General features: G+C 28.1%; 1 protein-coding gene across 2 annotated transcripts in view; it reads left to right on the top strand.

Annotated features, from left to right (window-relative positions):
- The window catches only part of LOC124953372 (beta-1-syntrophin), a 544,606-nt gene that overhangs the window by 359,551 nt on the left and 162,555 nt on the right, over positions 1 to 22,500 (top strand). For both annotated transcript variants that reach the window (XM_047504641.1, XM_047504642.1), the window contains exon 3: positions 4,029 to 4,217. In XM_047504641.1, coding sequence (XP_047360597.1) covers positions 4,029 to 4,217 — 189 coding nt within the window. The remainder of the gene's footprint in view (positions 1 to 4,028; positions 4,218 to 22,500) is intronic.

Consider the following 22,500-nt stretch of genomic DNA (forward strand, 5'->3'; position numbering starts at 1 on the left):
ATAATTATATAATAATAATAATATATATATATATATATATGTATAAGTATAATTATTATTGATATATTGATATTATTTATTAGATATTAATAAGAAATGTAATATATATAATCTATTATGTGAACAATTTCTAATTTTAAGAATATCCTTCCTATTCGGAGAATATGGAATCTGATTATAAACGATACGTTTAGTTAGCCTCGGAGAGGATTGTAATCCCTCGTAATGAAATGACACGTCAAATGACCGAGCGTAAATTCTGTTAATTATTAATAATACGAGGATACAAAGTGGTGTACGGACGTCCATCGGTATTATCCTTGTAAATAGGATTGGGAATTGATCGCATAATACCGTTGGTTTCTCCCCTCCCAACGAACGTACGTATGTTAATGTTATCTCCTATCTGTTATCTGTTATCTGTTATCTCTCTAGGCTCACATTGAAAATTATTCGAGGAAGTTATTGACACGAAACTTGTTGCTTTTTTCTTTCTTTTCTTTTCCTTTTTCTTTTTTTCTTTCTTTCTGTTTTCTTTCTTTTTTTTTTTTTTTTTTGACGAAAAATTTCGACTAAGTACGACATTATCTCCTATCTCCTGTCTCTCTCTCTCTCTCTCTCTTTTTTTTATTTTTTATTTTTTTGTCAATTACAAATAATAATTGTCACAAGCAATTCATCAACTTTTCAACGAACAAAGACGATTTAATCTTCCTTTTGTCAATTGATAAATAAAGATTCGAAACAACGATGTTAAGAAAGTAATTTTATTTTTGTTAATTTGAGAAATGTATAATTATATATATATGTATAATTTTTTTTTTAATATTAAAAATCAATAATCATTCTTATAATGCAGTTGATAAATCGGACAAAGATTTGAAAAGTATTATAATATAAAATAAATATATTTTATATTATAATACTTTCTTATATTTATTCTTAATTATTAATTGCAATAAATATACAAAAATATATTTTTATTTATTATGTATAATTGTAAATTAAATCGAAGTTTTTCTGTCGAACGAGGATGTACGTACGGATAATGAGCGGCGTTATTGCTTCGATCGGTGAACGTATTACGTTCTGACATTAACGAATGACGCTTCGATAAAATTCTCTAGTCGTACGTTAAAAAAGATATTTTCTCACGGGACTTTTGATCGGTTATTTTACGAAAGTTTCTACTTTCCCAGAGAAAGATAGAGCTGTTATCTCAATGAGCGATCATAGTTCTTAAAAATGTATTTTCATGAGTTTGTTTAATCGATATAAAAAAAAAAAAAAAAAAAAAAAAAGAAGAAAAAAATGAGAAAGAAAAAGAAATACCACAGTTTGATAAAAGAAAATTAAACAAGGAAGAAAAAAGAACCAAAAATGTCGAAAGATTTAAAAATACATTTTACAATGAATAAGTATAAATAATAAAATTGATAAGCTATATGAAACGAATGGAAAAGTAATATAACATAATATATATATATATATAAAACTTAATTTGATTTCATCCGATCATTTATTTATTTTATTTTATTTTTTTCATTTAATAATTAGAATTCTTTCTTTTCCGAAAAGAAAGAAACGAGACAAAAATAAATAAAAAATAAAATTCTCACTATGTTCGTAAATAATTAGAAAATAGTAGTTAGTAAATGTAATGATATTTTTTTTTTTTTTTTTTTTTAATTCCTTTTTGCTGAAAAATGAAAGAAAAATGGATGAAAGAAAAAAAAAAAAATGGCAAAGCACTCGTATATCGCAGAAGGCTTCAATTTACATTGTAACTCGGACTATATGGAGAACTATATGGTTGAGTACTCACGTACAGGTCATTTCAAAATTCAATTTATCGTTGATGTTTCGACATTGCTGTTTACATCTACGTGATTATACAGAGCTATACCATTTCACTCGATTCGATATTGATTTCTCTTGTTTTTTTTTTTTTTTTTTTTTTTTTTAATAAGGTGGGAAAAAATATTCCAGAATAAAATCAAATTATTATGATTTATTATTTATAATTTAACTATCTTGAATATGTATGCGTGTGTGTGTATATGTGTGTATAAATATATATATATATAAATATATGTATATATATATTATAATTCATTATTTATAATTTTACCATCTTGAATACATATACATATATATATATATAGATATGTGTATGTATGTATTCATATATATATGTATCGACGGTGATATGTATATATGTATAGATGTAATGAGATATATGTTACATTATCGGTACATTTACAAAGCGGACATGTTAAAGTTTCATGAAAATGTTGAAATTGTTCAAAAAATGGAGAGAAAGAGATATAAAATGACCGCGAAGAAAGAAGAAAGAAAAGGTTACTATAGTAAAATGTTGGATAGTGAAACAAGTGGTATACATAGACACGAACTGAGAAAATATCAAACGACCTCGGGCGAAATCGTGAGCTCACAGGAATAGGGTATACCGTAAAAAGGTGCTCGTAAAGCTCGATACGTTTGAACGGAAAACGTGGTCTAATATCGAATCGATGAATGGTATCGATCGACATCCGCTGTGTTATATTCATCCAGTACTAGCGAGCCAATTTCTCTCTCGTAAATTTCTTCGAAATTTTGACACTTCTCTATCCCCTCCCTCATTCCCTTTCTTTTTTCGATTATTATCGAGAATAATTTTCAAAGAGTAAAAACAAATAAAAGAAAAGAAAAAGAAAAATACATTATGCCCACGAATGTGTATGTATGTGTTTGTATAAAGTTATTTTAATTACGTAATATTGTTAAGGTCATAAATGTATTTTATAGAGGGTGGACCACAAAAGTTCCTTAGACCATCTTACAAATTAATCTTCTTTGAGATTTTTTAAAGATAATTTCTTGTTTCTCTGTTTTTTTTTTTTTTTTTAGATTGTAAAATAAGCCTAATGAAAATATTGAAAAAGAGAGTGGATAATTGATTTTTAATATCAACTTTTGGCTCAGCCAATATTTAAGAATTTTATATGTGTATATATATATATATATATTATTTTTGTGTTTTAATTAAATTTTATATATAATAACTATAAAATCAAAGAAAGAAAAGTATATCTATGAGATAAAATTATTCGATATTATTTATGGAATCACTTTAAAATTCATTTTTAAATTTCTAAATATATTTCGACAAACTAAAATCGAAATCTCGAAAATAAAATCTCGACAAACAATCTGTTATCGTGTATATATCTTTTTTTTATTTTTATTATGAAACGATGCGATAATATTGAAAGGATAAAACGATTTAACTTTGATGGAATATTCGAAAAAGAAAGAAAGAAAGAAAGCAAGAAAGAAAGAAAAGAAAATGCTTAAAGAAGTTTCATAATAAAAGTCACTTATCATTAATCCAATTCTGTCATTAATAGAATTATGAATTATTGATTAAAAAATATCTTATATTTATAAGATTTATTCCGAAAATATCATCTCTAATGATATAAATGAATCCATCATATATTGTATTTTGTAATATTCCTACTATATTATAATTATTTTAATAGTAATCTTATTAAAAAATATTTTGTTCGATTAATCATTATCAAAAATTATTTCACGCTCATCGACTATCATTATTAAAGATTGTGTCGATTATAAAATCGCTTTTTACATAATTAATACTCTTTTTTTCTTTTAAATAATATAATGATAAAAACTTTGTTATTGAGTGAAAAAATAACAGCAAAAAAATTCGATTGCTACTTAAAAAAAAAAAAAAAAAAAAAAAAGAAAAAGAAAAAAGAAGAAAAGAAAAGAAAAGAATAATAAACATTTCGTAGTTCAAACGTAACGTAAAAAAGGAAAGAAAAAAATGAGAAAGAAAGGAAAAAGAAATAAAACTCAATTGAGATATTTCATTAAACCATATAAAATACGTACGTGTTTATCTACGTATATATGTAAGTACGTATTAATACATGTAAAGATGTAAATACATTTGTTTATTAAGTCGTAACACGAGATATCTTTTTTCTTTGTTATAGTGAAGTACCTGAGGGAGGTGACACCGTACTTCAGGAAAGCCTCGATCATCCAGGAAGTCGGTTGGGAGTTGCAACGTGGATTTCTCAGTGCGACACCACCACCACCAAAGTCACCGCCCAGGGCAGACACTCGTTATCTGCCATTGCAGCTTTGCAGACTCACCAGGGCGCATCCTTCCTCGGATCCCGGTAAGTCCTCCTTAAGGCACGTTCTTACCCGCATACTTTACAAGAAAAATATAGCAATGGTTATAACAATCATTGTAAAGAGAGAGAGGGAGAGAGAGAGAGAGATAATATTTACAAACAACTCTCTACTCAATTCTATTTAACATGTTTTTCACAGAATTTCCGTTTTAAAAAGAAATGTTCTGTTTTTAACGATGAAAGTAAAAAAAAAAAAAAAATAGTTAATTTTTGCGCATTGTATGGTTCATGAATTTTTTTTATAACGTTAAAATTGAAAATACGTTTTCAAACCTATCAATTATTATTTCCAAGACTTCGAATATTAAATATAGTATTTTTCTTTTTTTTTTTTTTTTTCCAAATCAAAATTATTCATACTGTATTAATGACAGCTTAGGATTATTAGAGCACTCTGACTGTACAACTTGAAATTATTTTCAAGCGTATACAATTAAGATTAAATCTCTAAATTCAATATATTCAATGATATTATCTCTTATCAAAACTCCGAACGAAAGGTTTTATCACTGGACTAATACATGTTGCAATACATATTGAATTAAATTTAAATATTTAATGAAGTATAAGTTTTAATCCGAAAATTTTTTTTCGGAAACTTATTGACTCAAAATTAAAAAAAGAAAAGAATATATAGCATCATTGTAAAGAGAATTAAAAGACCATTCAAATGATACGTCACTTAAATCCCTATTGTCAATTAAGATCTTTGAGATGGTTGTCATTTAAACCCCTTAAGTGTTTTAACCCCTGTGATGTGAATTTATGATAAAAAAAATTATTACTTGACTTGAGAAGAAAATTGATTGGTGTTTGTCGATAAAAAAAGAAAAAAAAAATATCTCTAGATTTCATAATAAATCCGATTAAAGCTTTGTATCTATGAATAATACATTAATAATAATAGAGTATAGTATAATAAGTACTATTACAATTAATTATAATATACTACTTATATTACCATTTATTATTGTTATATATTATCATATACTGTTATACTACTTCATAATAGTAATAATAATATATAAATAATTAATTCGATATGGTAATATTTATAGGATTGTAATAGTCCAATTTAACAAATGAACTAATCGATATGATATAATAAAAATATAATATTTACGACATTTTAATAACTATGGAATGATGAAATTACGTTATAATTTTTTTTCATGATCAATAATCAGACAGAAACTTAATGTTCTTTTTTATTTCTAATCGATCCTATTAAAATCAAAATGAAAAAAAATTATTCGTTTAATACGAAATGTATCGATTTTATTTATCTAATTTATTGAGGTTCATTTAATGCCGCTTCGAAATACATACACACGCACACAAATATATGTATATATTCGAGAGAGAGAGAGAGAGAGAGAGAGAGAGAGAGGTAAATTTGTGTTGAGTATTCCCAAGGGACAATAGTACAGAACCGATCGCTCGTGAAGCTTTAATCCGATTAATCGCATCAGAATTGTTACAGTATTCTCAACGAAGACGTCTGTAGTTTCCTCAAGCTCCTTACCATGATATCCGATTTATCGCTCGAAAACGTTCGTAATTCACCGAATTTCATGTCTCCATAATCAGAATTTGATATTTTATATTTAAGAAGAAACATTTCATTGAATATATATTTATAAAAATTATCCATTTTTAACAATAAATTGAATTGAAATTGAATGAGAAATTTAACTTTAATTCAATCTGAATTATTCCAAAAGAATTTATATATATATATATATATATATATATATATATATATATATATTCTTTTTTTCTTGAATTAATATATTTTAATCAATATATTATTGAATAAATAATTAATTTTTATATTTGTAAATATAAATAATTCGGTTAATACAAATATACACACATATATATATATATATATTTATTTATTTATTTATTGTTAATGTAAATAATTTCTTTTTTGATAAAATAAAATCTTCTCTGTATTATCTCATTTTATTATAAATAAATTTATATATATATATATATATATATATATATATATATTTAAATATTCTTTCTTTTGTTAATTCTAATACGAAGGAAAAAGATTAATACGATTTTAAAGATAAATAAAAGAAACTCCTATGTAATAAATACATACATATTTAAATTTATTTATAAGAATTATGAGATTAAAAAAATGAGTTTATATTAACAATATAAATATATATATATATATATATATATATATATATATATATATATATATTTACAATTCAGAATTAGATTTTACATTTAATTTAATATAGGAAAAACTTAATTTCAAATAAACGTTATAACCGAATAAACCACCTTTAACAGTTTATCTCGATAGCTTTAAATATATCATCGCTTTTTATATCCTTCAACCTTCTCAAGCCCTTACTTCACTCTTCGATCGTTGTCGAGTTAATGAAAAGCGAATGGATCCTTAATTCTGTAAAGCTGCCTGAGCGATTCGAGTTACGCACCACCAGTACTCTTTTCTCTCGAAAGAGAGATGCACTTAGGAGAAGAGAAAGAAAGAGAGTGAGAGAGAGAGTGAGAGAGAGAGAGAGAGAGGGAGAATGAGTAAAAGGATTGGATGGTTTAAAAGGGCCGGAAAAAAGAAAAACGATTTCGTCCAAAAGAGAAAGAACTGTAATGATCGAAACTAAATGGGAGAAGAAATTACTTAAATCAGTGACAATTCGTTGTTATCATTTGTTGATTAACTGATAACTCTTTTTACTGATCGTATATATATATATATACGATATATATATATATATATACAAAATACTGACGATACGCTATATACTTCGATTTATTTTTTTCCGGGAAATAAAAGGGAGTGAATAAACAAAAGGGGGCAAACGAGAAAAAAGAAAGGAAGAAAGGAAGTAAAAAGAACAAAAAAAATGAAATAATAAAAATAAAAGAAGAAAAATATCAGCAACCTCGAAATATGCTGTTATTGCACCGAAATACTTTTGGATTTATCTATTTTTTTTTTCGCGAAATAACGCGCGTTGCGGTTGCATTTAATCGATCGGAATTTTTGTCGAATTAACCATTGATATTTGCTACGCTTTTAATATCTCCCTTGTTACGTATTGGTTAGTCTTTTTCTTTTTTTTTTTTTATCTTTTCCCGCCTATTTTTTGCATGATTTTTATTTATTTCGTTCGAAAATATAACGAGCTATTTTTTCTCTCTCTATCTTTCTTTCTTTCTTTCTTTTTTTTTTTTTTTTTTTTTACTTTTTCTCTATTTTTTCTCTTTTCTCTTTTTTTCCTAGCTAATTTTCTAATCTTCTACATATCAAAATAGATTGTGACTCGAAGAAATTATTTCTAGTTTTGTTTTATTTCCATTCGTGCTATATTTATATTGAAATCTATTCGTTTAAATTACTAATTAATTATCAAATGGGATTATTAATTTTATCCTTTTTTTCTTTCTTTGCAATGAAGATACATGTATTACAATTATTTAATTATATTTAATTTCTAAATAAATAAAAACATATTTTCATTAATATTCGAAATAATTCATTTTATTAATAATTTTGTTAATAATTGCTTATTATTTATTAACGCATAATTATCGTACGTTATCGTTATTTTCAAAAATATTATTTTTAATCAATAAGACAATTTTTTTCTTTCAAGAATCATGCGAACGTAACAATGTCATACGATAGAATAAAAAAGAAATGTTTTATTCTTTGGAAAGGAGCAGCATGATGTGAATAATGATCATTGATATATTTTATTTTGTCGTTTTTTTTCCCAAGAAAAAAAAAAGAATAGTGAAAAAATTCAATAAATAATGCGAGGGTACGTCGTGGATAGGTAAACGGTGGGAATAGACAAATTTCGTTATTTTTAACATATATAGAAGAAATAAAATACTGTTAGGGTGAAATTCATCGAAACTCTATTGTGTCGTACCATACTACATCCTTTGTAGATAGGAGACCGTAAAACAGTCACGCTCCAATGGCATTACCCTGTGCCACAGAAGTAACCCCACTCTTACTCCCGTAGAAGTAACGCGTTGGAAACTAAGAGAAGCTAGAATGGGGAAACAATTACATTCGTGCAATGCACCCGAGAAATTGCATTTGACGTCTTTACTATTTGTTACACACTACGCGAAACGTTAATTTATTTCTCATTCCTAAAATTCAACGATCTGGATCAGTCAGAAATAGAAAACAAAATGAAATTCGTCTAATCGTCCAATTATCTTTGATTAATTATCGTAGTCAATATTTGACATATGAGAATTAAAAAAAAAGAAATATATATATATATATATATATTTTTCTTTTCTTTCTTAATTCTTTTTTTTTTTTTTAATAATTTGTAATAAATATATCATTTTTAAAAGTTATTCTTCAATATCTATTTAATGATTGAGTATTAAGTTAATAAAAGTGTTGAAATATAAATTGTATGTATTAAATCAGATTAGAATTGATTTACGATATATTGAAATAATATTTTTCATTGATTAATAACACCATACGATATATTCACCATACAATTACTTAAACTTGATTGCTCTTTTCTATCAAAAATTATATACATGTAAATTCATTGTAAATTCTTGATTATTCCAATTTGTAGTTAATTAACAATGATCAAACTTATCTTTTACCTATCACGCTATCTCTACGTCCAGGTAAACATTATATCCATGCATACATGAATATACAACTTCATTAAATGTTAATTACGTATTCGTAATTGCAAACTCAACCTACTATGAACTTGGTAATGGAACAATCACAAATCTATTTGCCTATCGATCACACACTATCCCTTTAATTTACTGTGTTATCATTCCCTGCCCCTATCATCCCACCCCTCACTCCAAAAGAATCTTTTTAAATTCCATTTAAAGTCTCTCTAAAAAAAAAAAAAAAGAAAAAAAAAACAGAAAAAAGAAAGATAACCTATCTCTAATCTGTTCGTTCAATCGACGAAATCAAATCGAATCAAACATACCGGGTGTCCTGCATCAAAATTTTTCTTCACTCCACTCTTTCTTAATACTAGATTCAGTTATATTAGACGAATAAGCTTTACCATTCGACTCAGCATACATTTTTATTATTCCTGCTTCTTCTTTTCTTTCCTTTTCTTTTCTTTTTCTCTTTTCTTTTATTTTTTTCTTTTCTAATCCCATAAAACGGTAGATTTTCTACGGACGATTTAACACAAGATAGGTTAAAACCCGTGTATGTTTAGCAGTCGAAATTTAGTCGGACAAGGATGTGAATAGTACAAACACAGTAGTCCTCTCGGACTACCAACAGGTTAGATAGTGTTAGTGATGTTGATGATACGAGAGAGAAAGACAGAGAAAGCCAGAGAAAGACAGACAGAGAGAGAGAGAGAGAGAGAGAGAGAGAGAGAGTAAAGAGTGGGGGTTACGGAGGATGCGAGAGTTAAATTAGTTTCCGGGGGCAAAAGCTGTCTACCGGCCGGTTTTCAGGGCTAACCCCGTGTATAATTCCAGAACAGCTCCATCAGTCCGGAACCCACGAAGAACCTTCCATCTAAACCATCCACCACCGACACCAAGTAACGGCTAACGTTACCACGTATTACCGACACAATGAAATTCTACTGTTAGTTTCCCTACTGTAGATACTAATACCATCAAAAGTCGTGCATCAGCCTCTCTCTCTCCCTCTCTCTCTCTCTCTCTCTCTCTCTATCTATCTATCTCTCTCTTTCTCTCATTCATTCATTCTATACCACGTCCTCATGCGACCAGACTTACTCAGACTTTGCAGACCTTGCTACACTTTACGAACTTAATTACCATCGAATAATCGGGCTCTATATACTGTCTGATTGATGAGCATGATTTATCTGATCCTATTGTAAGATAAATTGGATTTGATTTTCTTTTTCTTTTTTTTTTTTTTTGGATTGGAGGAAGGAGAGATGGATACGTGTGATATTTTGGGAATTATATGTGGGAAGAAGTAAAATTAGAATATTTAATCGGAATAAAATTAAAAAAAGACAAATAAGAAGAAGAAAAAATAAAGTAAGAAAATAAAAAATTCCACAAAGATTTACAAATGTAAGTGCTCATTAATTTGATCATAAATGTTGATCCTCTCGATATCAACGTAGAACAGATGCGAATGGGATTAAATGTATGCGTACATGTCACCTTGATAGAGAGAGAGAGAGAGAAAGAGAGAAAGAGAGAGATAGCATTAATCACATCGCGTCTGTAGCACGTGCTGCATTTCGTTACAAGATCACGTTTCCATACCTTCTCCGTAATGCACTGATGTAATTAAAAAGTACGAAAGGAAATATCGATAGTAGCGAGAAAAAAAAATGAGTACGAAGTGAATGCATTGAGAAAAAAAGGGCAAACGAATGAGATATATATATATATATATATATGTGTGTGTGTGTGTGTGTGTGTGTGTGTTTAGTAATTATGCAAATTGCTTAATTGTAAATTAAAAGAAACGGGATAAATTAAATTGATTACATATTTCTTATTAGACATACATACACACATTTCGATTTACATTGTAATATATGTGTGTGTGACATTTATAATCAACGTATATTTTGTTATTACGTTAGAATTGAGATTAAAATTTATAGACGATTATTATGCATAAATGTAATTGTTTAGAATACGTATATTTTTAATATACTTACAATTACACTCATAAATATTCGGACATCATAGTGATTGGAAAATTATCGTTTCATATATTTATTTATCATGTGTTTACTGAATTTATTTTGTTGTAATAAGTTAAAGTATTTATTTCAGTATATATACGTACAAAAATATATACTTTATTTTTTATTATTTTGTGGATATTAAATTTTAATCAAAATTAAACACAGTTTTGAGATCTCAAAAATATTCGGACACTTAATAGTTCATAACTATTTAATAATATATAAACTAAATATATATACGTACAAAAATATATACTTTATTTTTTATTATTTTGTGGATATTAAATTTTAATCAAAATTAAACACAGTTTTGAGATCTCAAAAATATTCGGACACTTAATAGTTCATAACTATTTAATAATATATAAACTAAATTATAATAATTTTTAAAAATATTTTATCCCTTTTGTCTAATTATTCTCTTAAACGCATAAACATATTAGAAATTATTTTTTCTAAATAATTCTATTAAACGAGCTTACAAGTGTACTTTCGTTTTTATCGGTGTTATTCTAATATTGCGATCCAATAAATCCCATAGGTGTTCTATGGGATTTAAGTACGATGACTGTGAAGGAGGATGTAACACATGTAACACATGTAATTATACAATAAATACATCAAAGAAGATAGGATCAAATCTATCTTCGCAAAAAGGACGATTAAAACTATGTGATTCAAGCGAGGAGAGTAGAATTCTACGAAAAGTGAAGAATAATCCTGTATTAAATGTTTCAAAATTAACTTCAGAATTATTCGTAGAATGTGAAAAGAAAATGTGTGTGAGTACAATTCACCGAGTGTTGTATAAAGGTGATTATTATTATGAAAGGATAGCTCGAAAAAAGTCATTCATGAATGAAATGAATCGAAAGAAACGAATGATATTTGCAAAAGAATTTATTTTTAAAGGAAAAAAATCTGATAGAACGACGTAATTTTTGTCGACAAAAGTAAATTTGAGATATGTGGATACAACAGACAAAAATTAGTATAACAAAAAGTTAACACACAATTCGAAAGAAAAGATCTTTAAACGATTCTAAAATATACTGGTGGAGGATTGATGATACGGAGATACATCTCAAATGTTGGAATAAAAAAACTTATTTTTATTGACGGGTAATTTGGATAAAAATAAATATTTAAAAGAAAATTTAACGCAAATTTGCAATAAAAATCGGCATAAATGATAGTTTTAAGTATTATCAGGACAATGATTCGAAACACAAATCTTAAATCGTTCAAAAATATTTATTGTATAATTGTAGCCAAAGTGTTACATCCTCCTTCACAATCACCGTACTTAAATCCCATAGAAAACCTATGGGATTTATTGGATCGCAATATTAGAATGACACCGATAAAAACGAAAGAACATTTGAAAGCTCGTTTAATAAAATTATTTAGAAAAAATAATTTTTAATGTGTTTATACGTTTAAGAGAATAATTAGACAAAAGAGATAATCGATAAAATATTAAAAAAAATTATTATAATTTAGTTTATATATTATTAAATAGTTATGAACTGTTAAGTGTCGGAATATTTTTGAGATCTCAAAACTGTGTTTAATTTTAATTAAAATTTAATATCCATAAAATAATAAAAAATAAAGTATATATGTCTATACGTATATATACTGAAATAAATACTTTAACTTATTACAACAAAATAAATTCAATAAACACATGATAAATAAATATATGAAGCGATAATTTTAGAATCACTATGGTGTTCGAATATTTATGAGAGTAACTATATCTTGGAAATTCTTAAATGATACTTAAACAATTAATAATTTCGACGTTACATATAAATAATTATTTGAAACTAATTAAATTTAATATATTTACAAAATTTCCTCGAAATTAAATCGTTGCGAATGAATCAAATTGTATATTACATATATCCTAATCTGTTCCGTTTACGTTGTTATTCAGTAAAAGACAAACGATAACTATGAAGATGATCGTACGAAATAGTTTTAAAAAATGTAAACAATCTCGATTAGAGTAACCGATCGATAACATCACGGTTATTTATAGACGTATAACGTAAATGTGATTGATATAAATTCTCAATGAGAAACGTTAATTGTATTCTCATAAATAAATTCAAATTTCATTTTGTATCATTTCAAATCGATAAAAAAACAAAAAAAAAGAAGACAATGAAATGTTCGTAGATTTTTTACATTATTTGTTGTACGCGTTTTATAAAATAAAATAACATTTTTGTTTCGATATAAAATTATTAGACAACTAATTTTTTAACAGATATACATGTATTTTCAATTATATTTGCAACATTATTACTGATCCTATTCTGATCGAACACAATGATCTATTAACAATCAATGTATTGTATTTTAATAGTTAATCTCATATTCTCATCGTTCTGAGTGTTCGTGGTTAGTAATGTAATGCGATTACGATACCATTAACAGTCCGTTATTACATCATGTTTCGCACATTGTAAATGTTTCCACAATAAATACTTTTCGTATTTCGTATACTTTGTCTTATACACGCGATCCTCATAAAATGAAAACGATAAACTTGTTAACTTGAGAACTTATCATGCTTATCTGATCTCTCTTTCTCTCTTTCTAAAGGAATAACTTTAAATATCATTGGGTTCATTTTAATAATTAAAAATCTATACTAATAAACGAAAAATAATCTGATAATAGTTATTTTTATCGTTATCGTTGTAAATATTGTTAAAAATTTTTATGTAATAATAATGATAAATATTTTTTAGAAATGATAATATTGGATTGTGACAAAGGTTTGGCTTACATTTTATAAAAAAAAAAAAAAAAAAAAAAAAAAAAAAAAAAGATAGAAGAAAAATTTTATTTACTATTTATAATAAATAAAATTTATTATTTTTAAGAGATCAAAATTTTCTTCAATTTTTCTATAAAAAATGGAACAAACTTTTGCATTAACTTAATAATAATAACAATAACAATAACAATAACAATAACAATAACAATAATAATAATAATAATAATAATAAATATTTTTATAATATAATTATTAATAATAATAATATTCAGTAATAATTATACGTGATAATAATTATGAAACGAAAAGGTCGAACGATAACAATATTAACAATATTCTCATATACCTATTTTTCAAGTGATAAAAAATCTTATTAATGTTAAAACAAATCTAAAGGACATGTAATCACGAATTTGTTACTTACATATGTAGTATTAAATTTATTCAAAAGATATATCCAGATATATCGTCGTATGAGCTGTAACTAATTCAAAAGAAATTGCATCGTTAGATAATTAGAAACAAAAGTGTATATACACATATATACATATATGCATATATATACACATACATGTGTATATATATATATACACATATATATGTTATATATATGAATTCACCTTTGAAAGGTGGAAAATGTCGTGGTAGTTGATTAACTTACGATCGGATTGCTTTGATCGTGGATCCATATATGTATTAAACCTTTTCGAGAGTTCTCTCTTCGATTCCCGCCACTTTTAACCTTTCCCTCTCCCTCCTCCCCATCTTGTTTTCCCTTTTCCTTCCCTTCCCTTTCTATACTAACCTCAACCTCAACACTTTCAACCTAAAGCAACCACCTTTCCTTTTCTAGTAGTCGTTGCGACTTTGAGACAGAAATTATCCCCCTACGTACCTAAGGCATTCGTCTTTTACGACCTTACAGATGATCTAGCTGATCCCTTCCGTAATGACAGGAAACCCTTTGAGTGTTCGTTGGTGCAAACACCAGTAGCAAAGTGCGTATGCTGACGTAAGCACGTACCGCAAGCCATGCGAAAGCATTTGCTGCAAGCAAATCCACTGGGTTCTCTCTGTCTCTCTCTCTCTCTTTCTCTTTCTCTCTCTTTCATTCATTCATTCATTTGGATCCCTCAGAGAAATCGTACTGAGAGCGGTCTCATGAGGTATCTGAGAGAGAATGAGAAAGAAAGAGAGAGAAGAGGAAGAAAGACAGTGAGAGAGAAAAAGAGAAAAAGAAAGAGAGAGAAAGAAAGAAAGAGATAGAGGGAGAGAGAGAGAGAGAGAGATAGAGAGAGTTAACAGAAGGCAATACCATGATTGCACAAATATTAATTAATCGGAGCTCTCTTAGTATCTGCTGAGAGCATCTGCTTCTCGTCATTATTTTTCATTGCTTTGCTGTTCCTTTTTTTTTTGGTTGAGTTTTTAAAATTCTTTTTCTCTTTATTTATTTTATTTTTTTTCTATTTTTATTAAAGGAACATTTTGTATAAATTATGAGATGGTATAAAAAAATATTAGCAGAGAGGTGTAAAATTAATGGTTCAGTGAATATATTTCTTTTGGATTTTTTAATAATTATAATAGAAAAAATAATTATTTTTATAATTATTTAAATAATTCATATTCAAATGTAATGATTGGTGTATTAAAATAATCAAGAATGACTTATTGTTTTATGATTATTATTACATTTCGCTCGATCTATATCATTAGAATTTTCATAGTGTTATTACGGTTATTATTATGTTGCTATTATTATTATTGTTATTATTATTATTATTATTATTAGTTTATTTACATTAATCGTTTTCATAAAAATTCAACTGTACGTTGAATTTAACAAAATGTAACTCTACTAGATTAATTCCAATGTTTTAAAAATTCGAAATAAACAGGATAATCTTTATATAGTACCTATGGAATAATAAAATTGTAAATTTCTTGAAATTATTCGCGAAAAAAAAAAAAAAAAAAAAAAAAAGAAAAAAAAGGAATAAAAAGAAAAGAAGAAAAATAAAAGAGAAAAAAATTTGAACGAATTAATAAAAAGTGATGCAATTTAAGCAACACATCTTCACGGATACAGAAATATAGTATAGAGTCACAGATGGACGTGGGCACAAGTAAACTATATTCGTAACTTAAATTACACGTTTAATTAATCCAAACGAATTAAAATAAAACGAATCATCGACTATTCCGAGAAATCTATCACAAACTGCCAGTAGATACCAGTGAAAATTACATCTGGACGGTGCAAAGTTTGCGACTCGATTGCGGTTAACGAATCGCCGTTGGGCTTTACTAGGTAGATAGATGGATAGATCTAAAATGAGAGAGAGAGAGAGAGAGAGAGAGAGAGAGAGAGGCAGGGAAGAGAGTGTGATAGAGTGATAGAGTGTTAGAGAGAGAGAGAGAGAGAGAATGATAGAGTGACAGAGAATATTGGTTAACGATTGCAACAGCCACACGACCATATTCTACGTAATAACGAGCTCGTAACGTAGCCGTCAACGGTAAATTTTATGACAAAGTTGTAAATTTCACGTCCGATACGCTCCGACGATGATTGCCCGATGTTACAGGAGATGAGAAGGAACAGAGGGGATGGTTACGGGGCAGAGAGGGATTTTAAGGCCTCCAATACGAAAAATCCAAACGGAAAATGTAAATAGAAAGAATATTTTCTTTTTTTTTTAACAACATAGAGCTAGCGTTGCTTCTGGTAATAGGGTAGTAATACTACAACGAAAAACTTTACGATTTACGATATGGGGTTATATCTCATCCGACGAATGTTATGCTTCGGTCGAATCTTTTTCTATTTGTCTATTTCTCTCTCTCTCTCTCTCTCTCTCTCTCTCTTTCTCTCGCTCTTTGTCTCTTTCTCTTTCTCTTTTTCTTTTTATTTCTCTTTTTTATTACTGTCTTAGCTTTAACGCCTTTCTGTCACATAGATTCAAGTAAAATAGTCTGCTATGGGATAAGTGAAAAGTTGTTATATGTTTTCTTCCATTCTATCCATTCCAGTTATCTTAGATATGTTACTATTATTATCATCATTATTATTATTATTATTATTATTATTATTATTATTATTATTATTATTATTATTATTATTATTGTATGTTATATATTATAATTGGCGGTAGTTGTCCGAAAAAAGCAACTATGTAAACTCAGTTTTGTCTGATAAATATATTTGGAATTAAAGGATACACATAATATATATATATATATATATATATATATATATATATATATGTTAGAATTATTTAACTATTAAACTCTAATTGATTTTAGTCTCCTCTCTTCTTAAAAACTATAAACAACAAGTAACAATTTCGCCAATTGACGTAATCTCCAGCGAATGTATTAATGATATTGTCGCTTTTCTTCTTCTTGTTTATTATTCGTAAATAATATATGCCAAGAAATTAAAAAGAATTAATTAAGAAATAAATTATAGATCAAAATAACCAATGTACTATCTTATTAATTTCGATAGTTCTAATCTAAATAGAAATTCAACAAATATATCAATTTATAAAAAACAAACATAAAATTGAATTCTTAACATTGACAGTTAACAAATATTTATTGTTGTATTTTAAAGGAAATTCGAGAATTCGATATCGATTCGATATCGAGCTTTATACCCTTCAACAATTGTTAAAAGACATTTTCACAAATAGAATAAATCGAAGGAAGAGAAAGAGAGATAGAGATATAAAGAGATAAGGAGAGAGAGAAAGAGAGAGAGAGAGAGAGAGAGAGAGAGAGAGAGAGAGAGAGAAAGAAAAAGGGAGAAAGAAAGATATATATATATATATATATACTCGTATATTTCCCATACTTTGATTTCAGGCAACCCGAGCGTCAATTTGCCAAGCCAATATAGGAAAGCAGCGAACTACCGTATATGACTGTTTCGCGGTGTACACAGTGCACTCGGCGAAATAAAACGGCCGGATAGCAAAAGGCTGAAAGGGCCTCGATAAACTTCGAGATCGAGTTTGCTTGATATACGTTGAAATACGTCGAATCGAAACGTGTATGCGAAATAAGGCGAATCCTCTCTCCTCTCCGGAACTATATTTGCCCGAATAAAATAGACAAAGAAAGTGATTGAGAGAAAAAAAAGAAATGGAAAATGAATGAAATAGAAAGGAAAAAAAAGCAAGCGAAAGAGAGAGAGAGAACGAGAGAGAGAGAGAGGGAGAGAGAGATGTAAATGAATGATTAAAAAACAAAAAAGAGAGAGAAAGAGTGAAGGAGAGAGAAAATGAATGAATGAAAGAATAAAAAAGGCGAATAGAGAGAGAAAGAGAGAGAGAGAGAGAGAGCGCGTATAAATGAGAAAAGAAAACGATATTTATCGAACGATATTATTATGATTATTTTCCAGTATATAACATATATATATATATATATATATATATATATATCAGACAGGTATTACTTGCCATTTATTTTATTCTTCAAGTAGACGTTTATGGGAAGATTAACCTAAGCTATTGTATAGCGTAATGATTTAAAATAATCACCAGAAAGGCGAAAGACAAATATCCAGATTTGAATCTGGTCTCAAGATATCACCTCAAAGATCCAATGTTTCTTTTTTATTTTTTCTCTTTTCCCCTAAATTTCATGTATTATATTTACATATATATATATATAGATATATGCCTACATGTGTTTATATAGGACATAAAGTGTAAGATAAAGAATGGCAATCAGTAATTTATGTGATTAGAAAAAAAAGTGAGATAATGATTAACGTGATCGTAATTAATTGATAGAATAAATGAAATACGATAAACAATAATAATTAACAATTAATGAAACAAAAAAAGGAAAGTGAGATAAAGATTAATGTGAACGAACGAAGTAACATGAACGATAATAATTATCGATTAATGAGATAAGAAAAAAAAAGGTGACATAAATATTAATGTGATCGCAATTAATAGGACAAACAAAATAATAATTAGACATAAAGAATAATATAATTAATAAAATAATGATAAGTAATGCAAATTAAACGAATGAAAATGTATCTGTGATCTATTATAAATTTACTGGGAAGATATCCCCTGAAAAAATTACAGAATTTAAGAGCCAAAAATGATACATAAAGAGAGAAAGAGAGAGAGAGAGAGAGAGAGAGAGAGAATTTCGACGTAGACTAAATTCCTTTTATTTTTGAAACATGTAAATGCGGAATACGTGTGTGTTCAGTGAAAATTCACGGAAATCTGTGAGAATATCCGGCTGAGAAGAAGAAGACGAATAGTAAGAACATAATTTCCGCTCTCCTATTCTCTTCATAGAGAAATTTCTCATTAATAATAAAAGTCGACATCGTTATTATTACGCTGATATTGCACATCTTAAATTTCGAAATTAGTCGTTTAATTTTTGTTCTTATCTTTCATTTTCTTATCGTTCCATTTCTTTTTTTATTTTTTTTTTTTATTTAAATTCAATCGTGAAATTATTATTCCTTTTTTAAATAAATAAATATATATATATATATATATATGCACGCATGCACGTACGCACGCATATACATATACACATGTACACGATTTCGTTTTGTAAATAACAATTTTAAATATTTAACGTTAAAATAAGTGAACGTGAATTCTCTACGGTATGTATATATTTTTAAATAAATTAAGAAAAATATTTTATATCGTGAAATATCCCTTAGTGAATTAATAATCATAATAATAATAATTATTTGTAATTATAATAAAATTACAATGATCATTGTTAAGATATGTTTAATAAGATCTTTATTCGTCTTAAAATAATTTTTATTTTTCGAAGGAATAAAAGGGTAATAATATCGATCAAAGAGTAAAGGATTAACCCAATTTCCAGTTAGATTCAACCGCAAACTCTCTCTCTCTCTCTCTCTCTCTCTCTCTCTCTCTCTCTCTCTCTCTCTCTTGCACGCACACATACACATGCACACATATGTACATATATATATATCGTATCATTGTCCGCACCACGTTAATTATCTTGAACGCCCAGCGACATCGATCGTATTTACCGAATCAATCACAATTATCGTGGATCGCGATTGTCGGCACTCTAGTAGCTCGTTCATTATAGTTTCTCACTTGCAATATCTTGAATTCAGATTGAAAGAGAAAATTACATATGTGTATGTGTGTATATATATACATATATATAATCATATTATATTTATATATAACAAATGGAATTTTAAGTAATCATTTTGAAATCTTTCGAATGTAGAAAATTTAAAAAATAAAAAGTTCGCCTAAAATAAAAATGAATTGTTATCGAATAGTGTTTGATAATACATTTGTATCTTATCAAAAATATTTTAAAAAATGAATCAATGTTAAACAACGTATCGAGTTATAAACATTACTTATTATAGAGATATAATTTTTGTTAAAAGATTTATTTACTTGATCAAACGACGAAACTTATATCTATATTATTACATTAATTTTAAATGGTGACAATAACAACCATTTATCTCGAGAAATCACATTTGAATAATTAATCTATTCGAACGTTTTGTACGAATTCAGAGAAATGAATAGATCGAGGATCGATATCGGTGGAAGAAGAATGAGATCTTCCTGGTAAATTCGGTTAGTTGCGAGTGCATCGGTTAATTAAACGCATTATATTCGCTTGAAGAGAGAGGGAGAGAGATAGAGATAGAGAGATAGAGAGTGAGAGTGAGAGTGAGAGAGAGAGAAAGAGGGAGAGATAGACAAACAGATAGATAGATAGATAGAGAGAGACAGAGAGACAGAGAGCGAGAGACAGAGAGAGAGAGAGAGAGACAGATAGCGAGAGACAGAGAGAGAGAGAGAGAGAGAGAGAGAGAGAGAGAGTGGCTTTGCTCGACTTAATTCGAATTAGCGGTATCTTCCGTACTAGGCCGCTTAAGTCCTTCGCGTTAATGAAACTACGAAAGCGCTCGAGCCAAGTTTACGCGAGTCCAACCCTCCCTTCGAGCAACCAAACCCCCAACCTCATTTTCGTGGTGAACGGAAGCTCGCAAGCTTGAGCTATCGATCGAGCTTTCATTGGACACGCGACTCTGTTCAACGCCACGTTAGTGTTTACCTTCTATTTCTTATCTCTTCCTTTCTTTCTTTCTCTCTCTCTCTCTCTCTCTCTCTCTCTCTCTTTTTTTATCTCTCTATCTTTGTCTCTTTCTCTGTCTTGTTTTGCTTTTAAAGAGAAAACAGAAGTTCGACTCATCTTCTTGGTTACGCCAAGCGAATACATCGCTTCGAGCTAACTTCCTAACTTCTCTGCCTTTTGCACTCCGAATTTGTTAACTTTGAGGCTCTATCGAATTGGAATAGCTAACATCAAAGTGGATTGAGTTCGTATTGGCTTACTTAATCTGCAGGAGTTTAACAAGTTAAACATGAAGAAGAAGAAGAGAGAGAAAGAGAGAGAGAGAGGCAAAAAAAGATAAAGATAGATGAAAAAACGACTACTATACAAATGTGAAATAATTTCGCGTAAGAGATAGTAAGAAAAAAGTTTCATCTAAAGAAAGAGCGAGAGAGAGAGAGAGAGAGAGAGAGAGAGAGAGAGAGAGAGAGAGAGAGAGAGAGAGAGAGTATATTTCTGATAGTTAAAACTTTGTATAGAGTGATCAAGATCAAAGTAAATCGTTAACATGTTTATTACGTTATTGAACCTTTAAAAAGAAAAGAGAAAAAATTATGGCACAACAATGAAGAAGATATTTCACGATGACAATTCTGATTGATAATACTATCTTAGTTAACCTGAATGTTTCAAGGATGGAAATAAAAAAAGAAAAAAAAAAAAAACAAAAATAGAAACAAAAAAGAAATGAAAAAATAAAAAGAAAGCGATATATGTATAATAAAACTCGTTGATATCAGTTAACAGGAAAGAGAAACAATTCTGACAGTTGATGGCTTTGAATCCGACCATTTCGATATTATAAAGGATCACAGATGATTCATATAACAATATCGAATAGAAAATAATCCTAGACACTTCAAATAACAATACGAGTGATATGTAGGATATCTATGGGATATAAAAGGAAAAAGTTTTACCGATAGTGAGATCTATCATGACATTTGCGATCGGTTGAAAATGATCGGTACGCTTGGGACGTGCTTTGATCAAATAAAGTTACTCTTGCTAGCAGTCGAGTCACGCTGATACCCGGACAATTAGAAACACAAGGAAGATGATGCGGTCTGGTGACTATGTATCTCAAAGATAGAATTATATATATATATATATATATATATATATATATATCTTCTGCATATATGTATATATAATACTATACGATACATCTACAGAATTACTTGAAAATGTATAGGTTTAGCTCTCCCATGGAAAGTAGGCCATAATGTTGTCCTATTGTCCTGCACACTTCACTTTGTCGCTACGGATTTGAAACCTTGTTAACTTTACCGGAAACTGTTAACAGTAGCACGTTCGAAGACCAAGGATTCTACTCGATAATTCGTCGCACTATCTACCTACCTACCTATCTACCTATCTCACGACCAAACTCAATCCGAAATATGGTTTCTACGGTTTCATATCTCCTTATTCCACTGTTTCATCTGGAGGATAGAAGTCCTCGTGTTACTCTTAGCACGCATCGATCATTTTCCCTACGGTCTATAGAACTATTCCTATTTACTTCTGATAAGTATTATTATTACAGAAATCATAATAACTATCT

This window comes from Vespa velutina, chromosome 12 (assembly GCF_912470025.1).
Source record: "Vespa velutina chromosome 12, iVesVel2.1, whole genome shotgun sequence".
NCBI classification, from domain to species: Eukaryota; Metazoa; Arthropoda; class Insecta; order Hymenoptera; family Vespidae; genus Vespa; species Vespa velutina.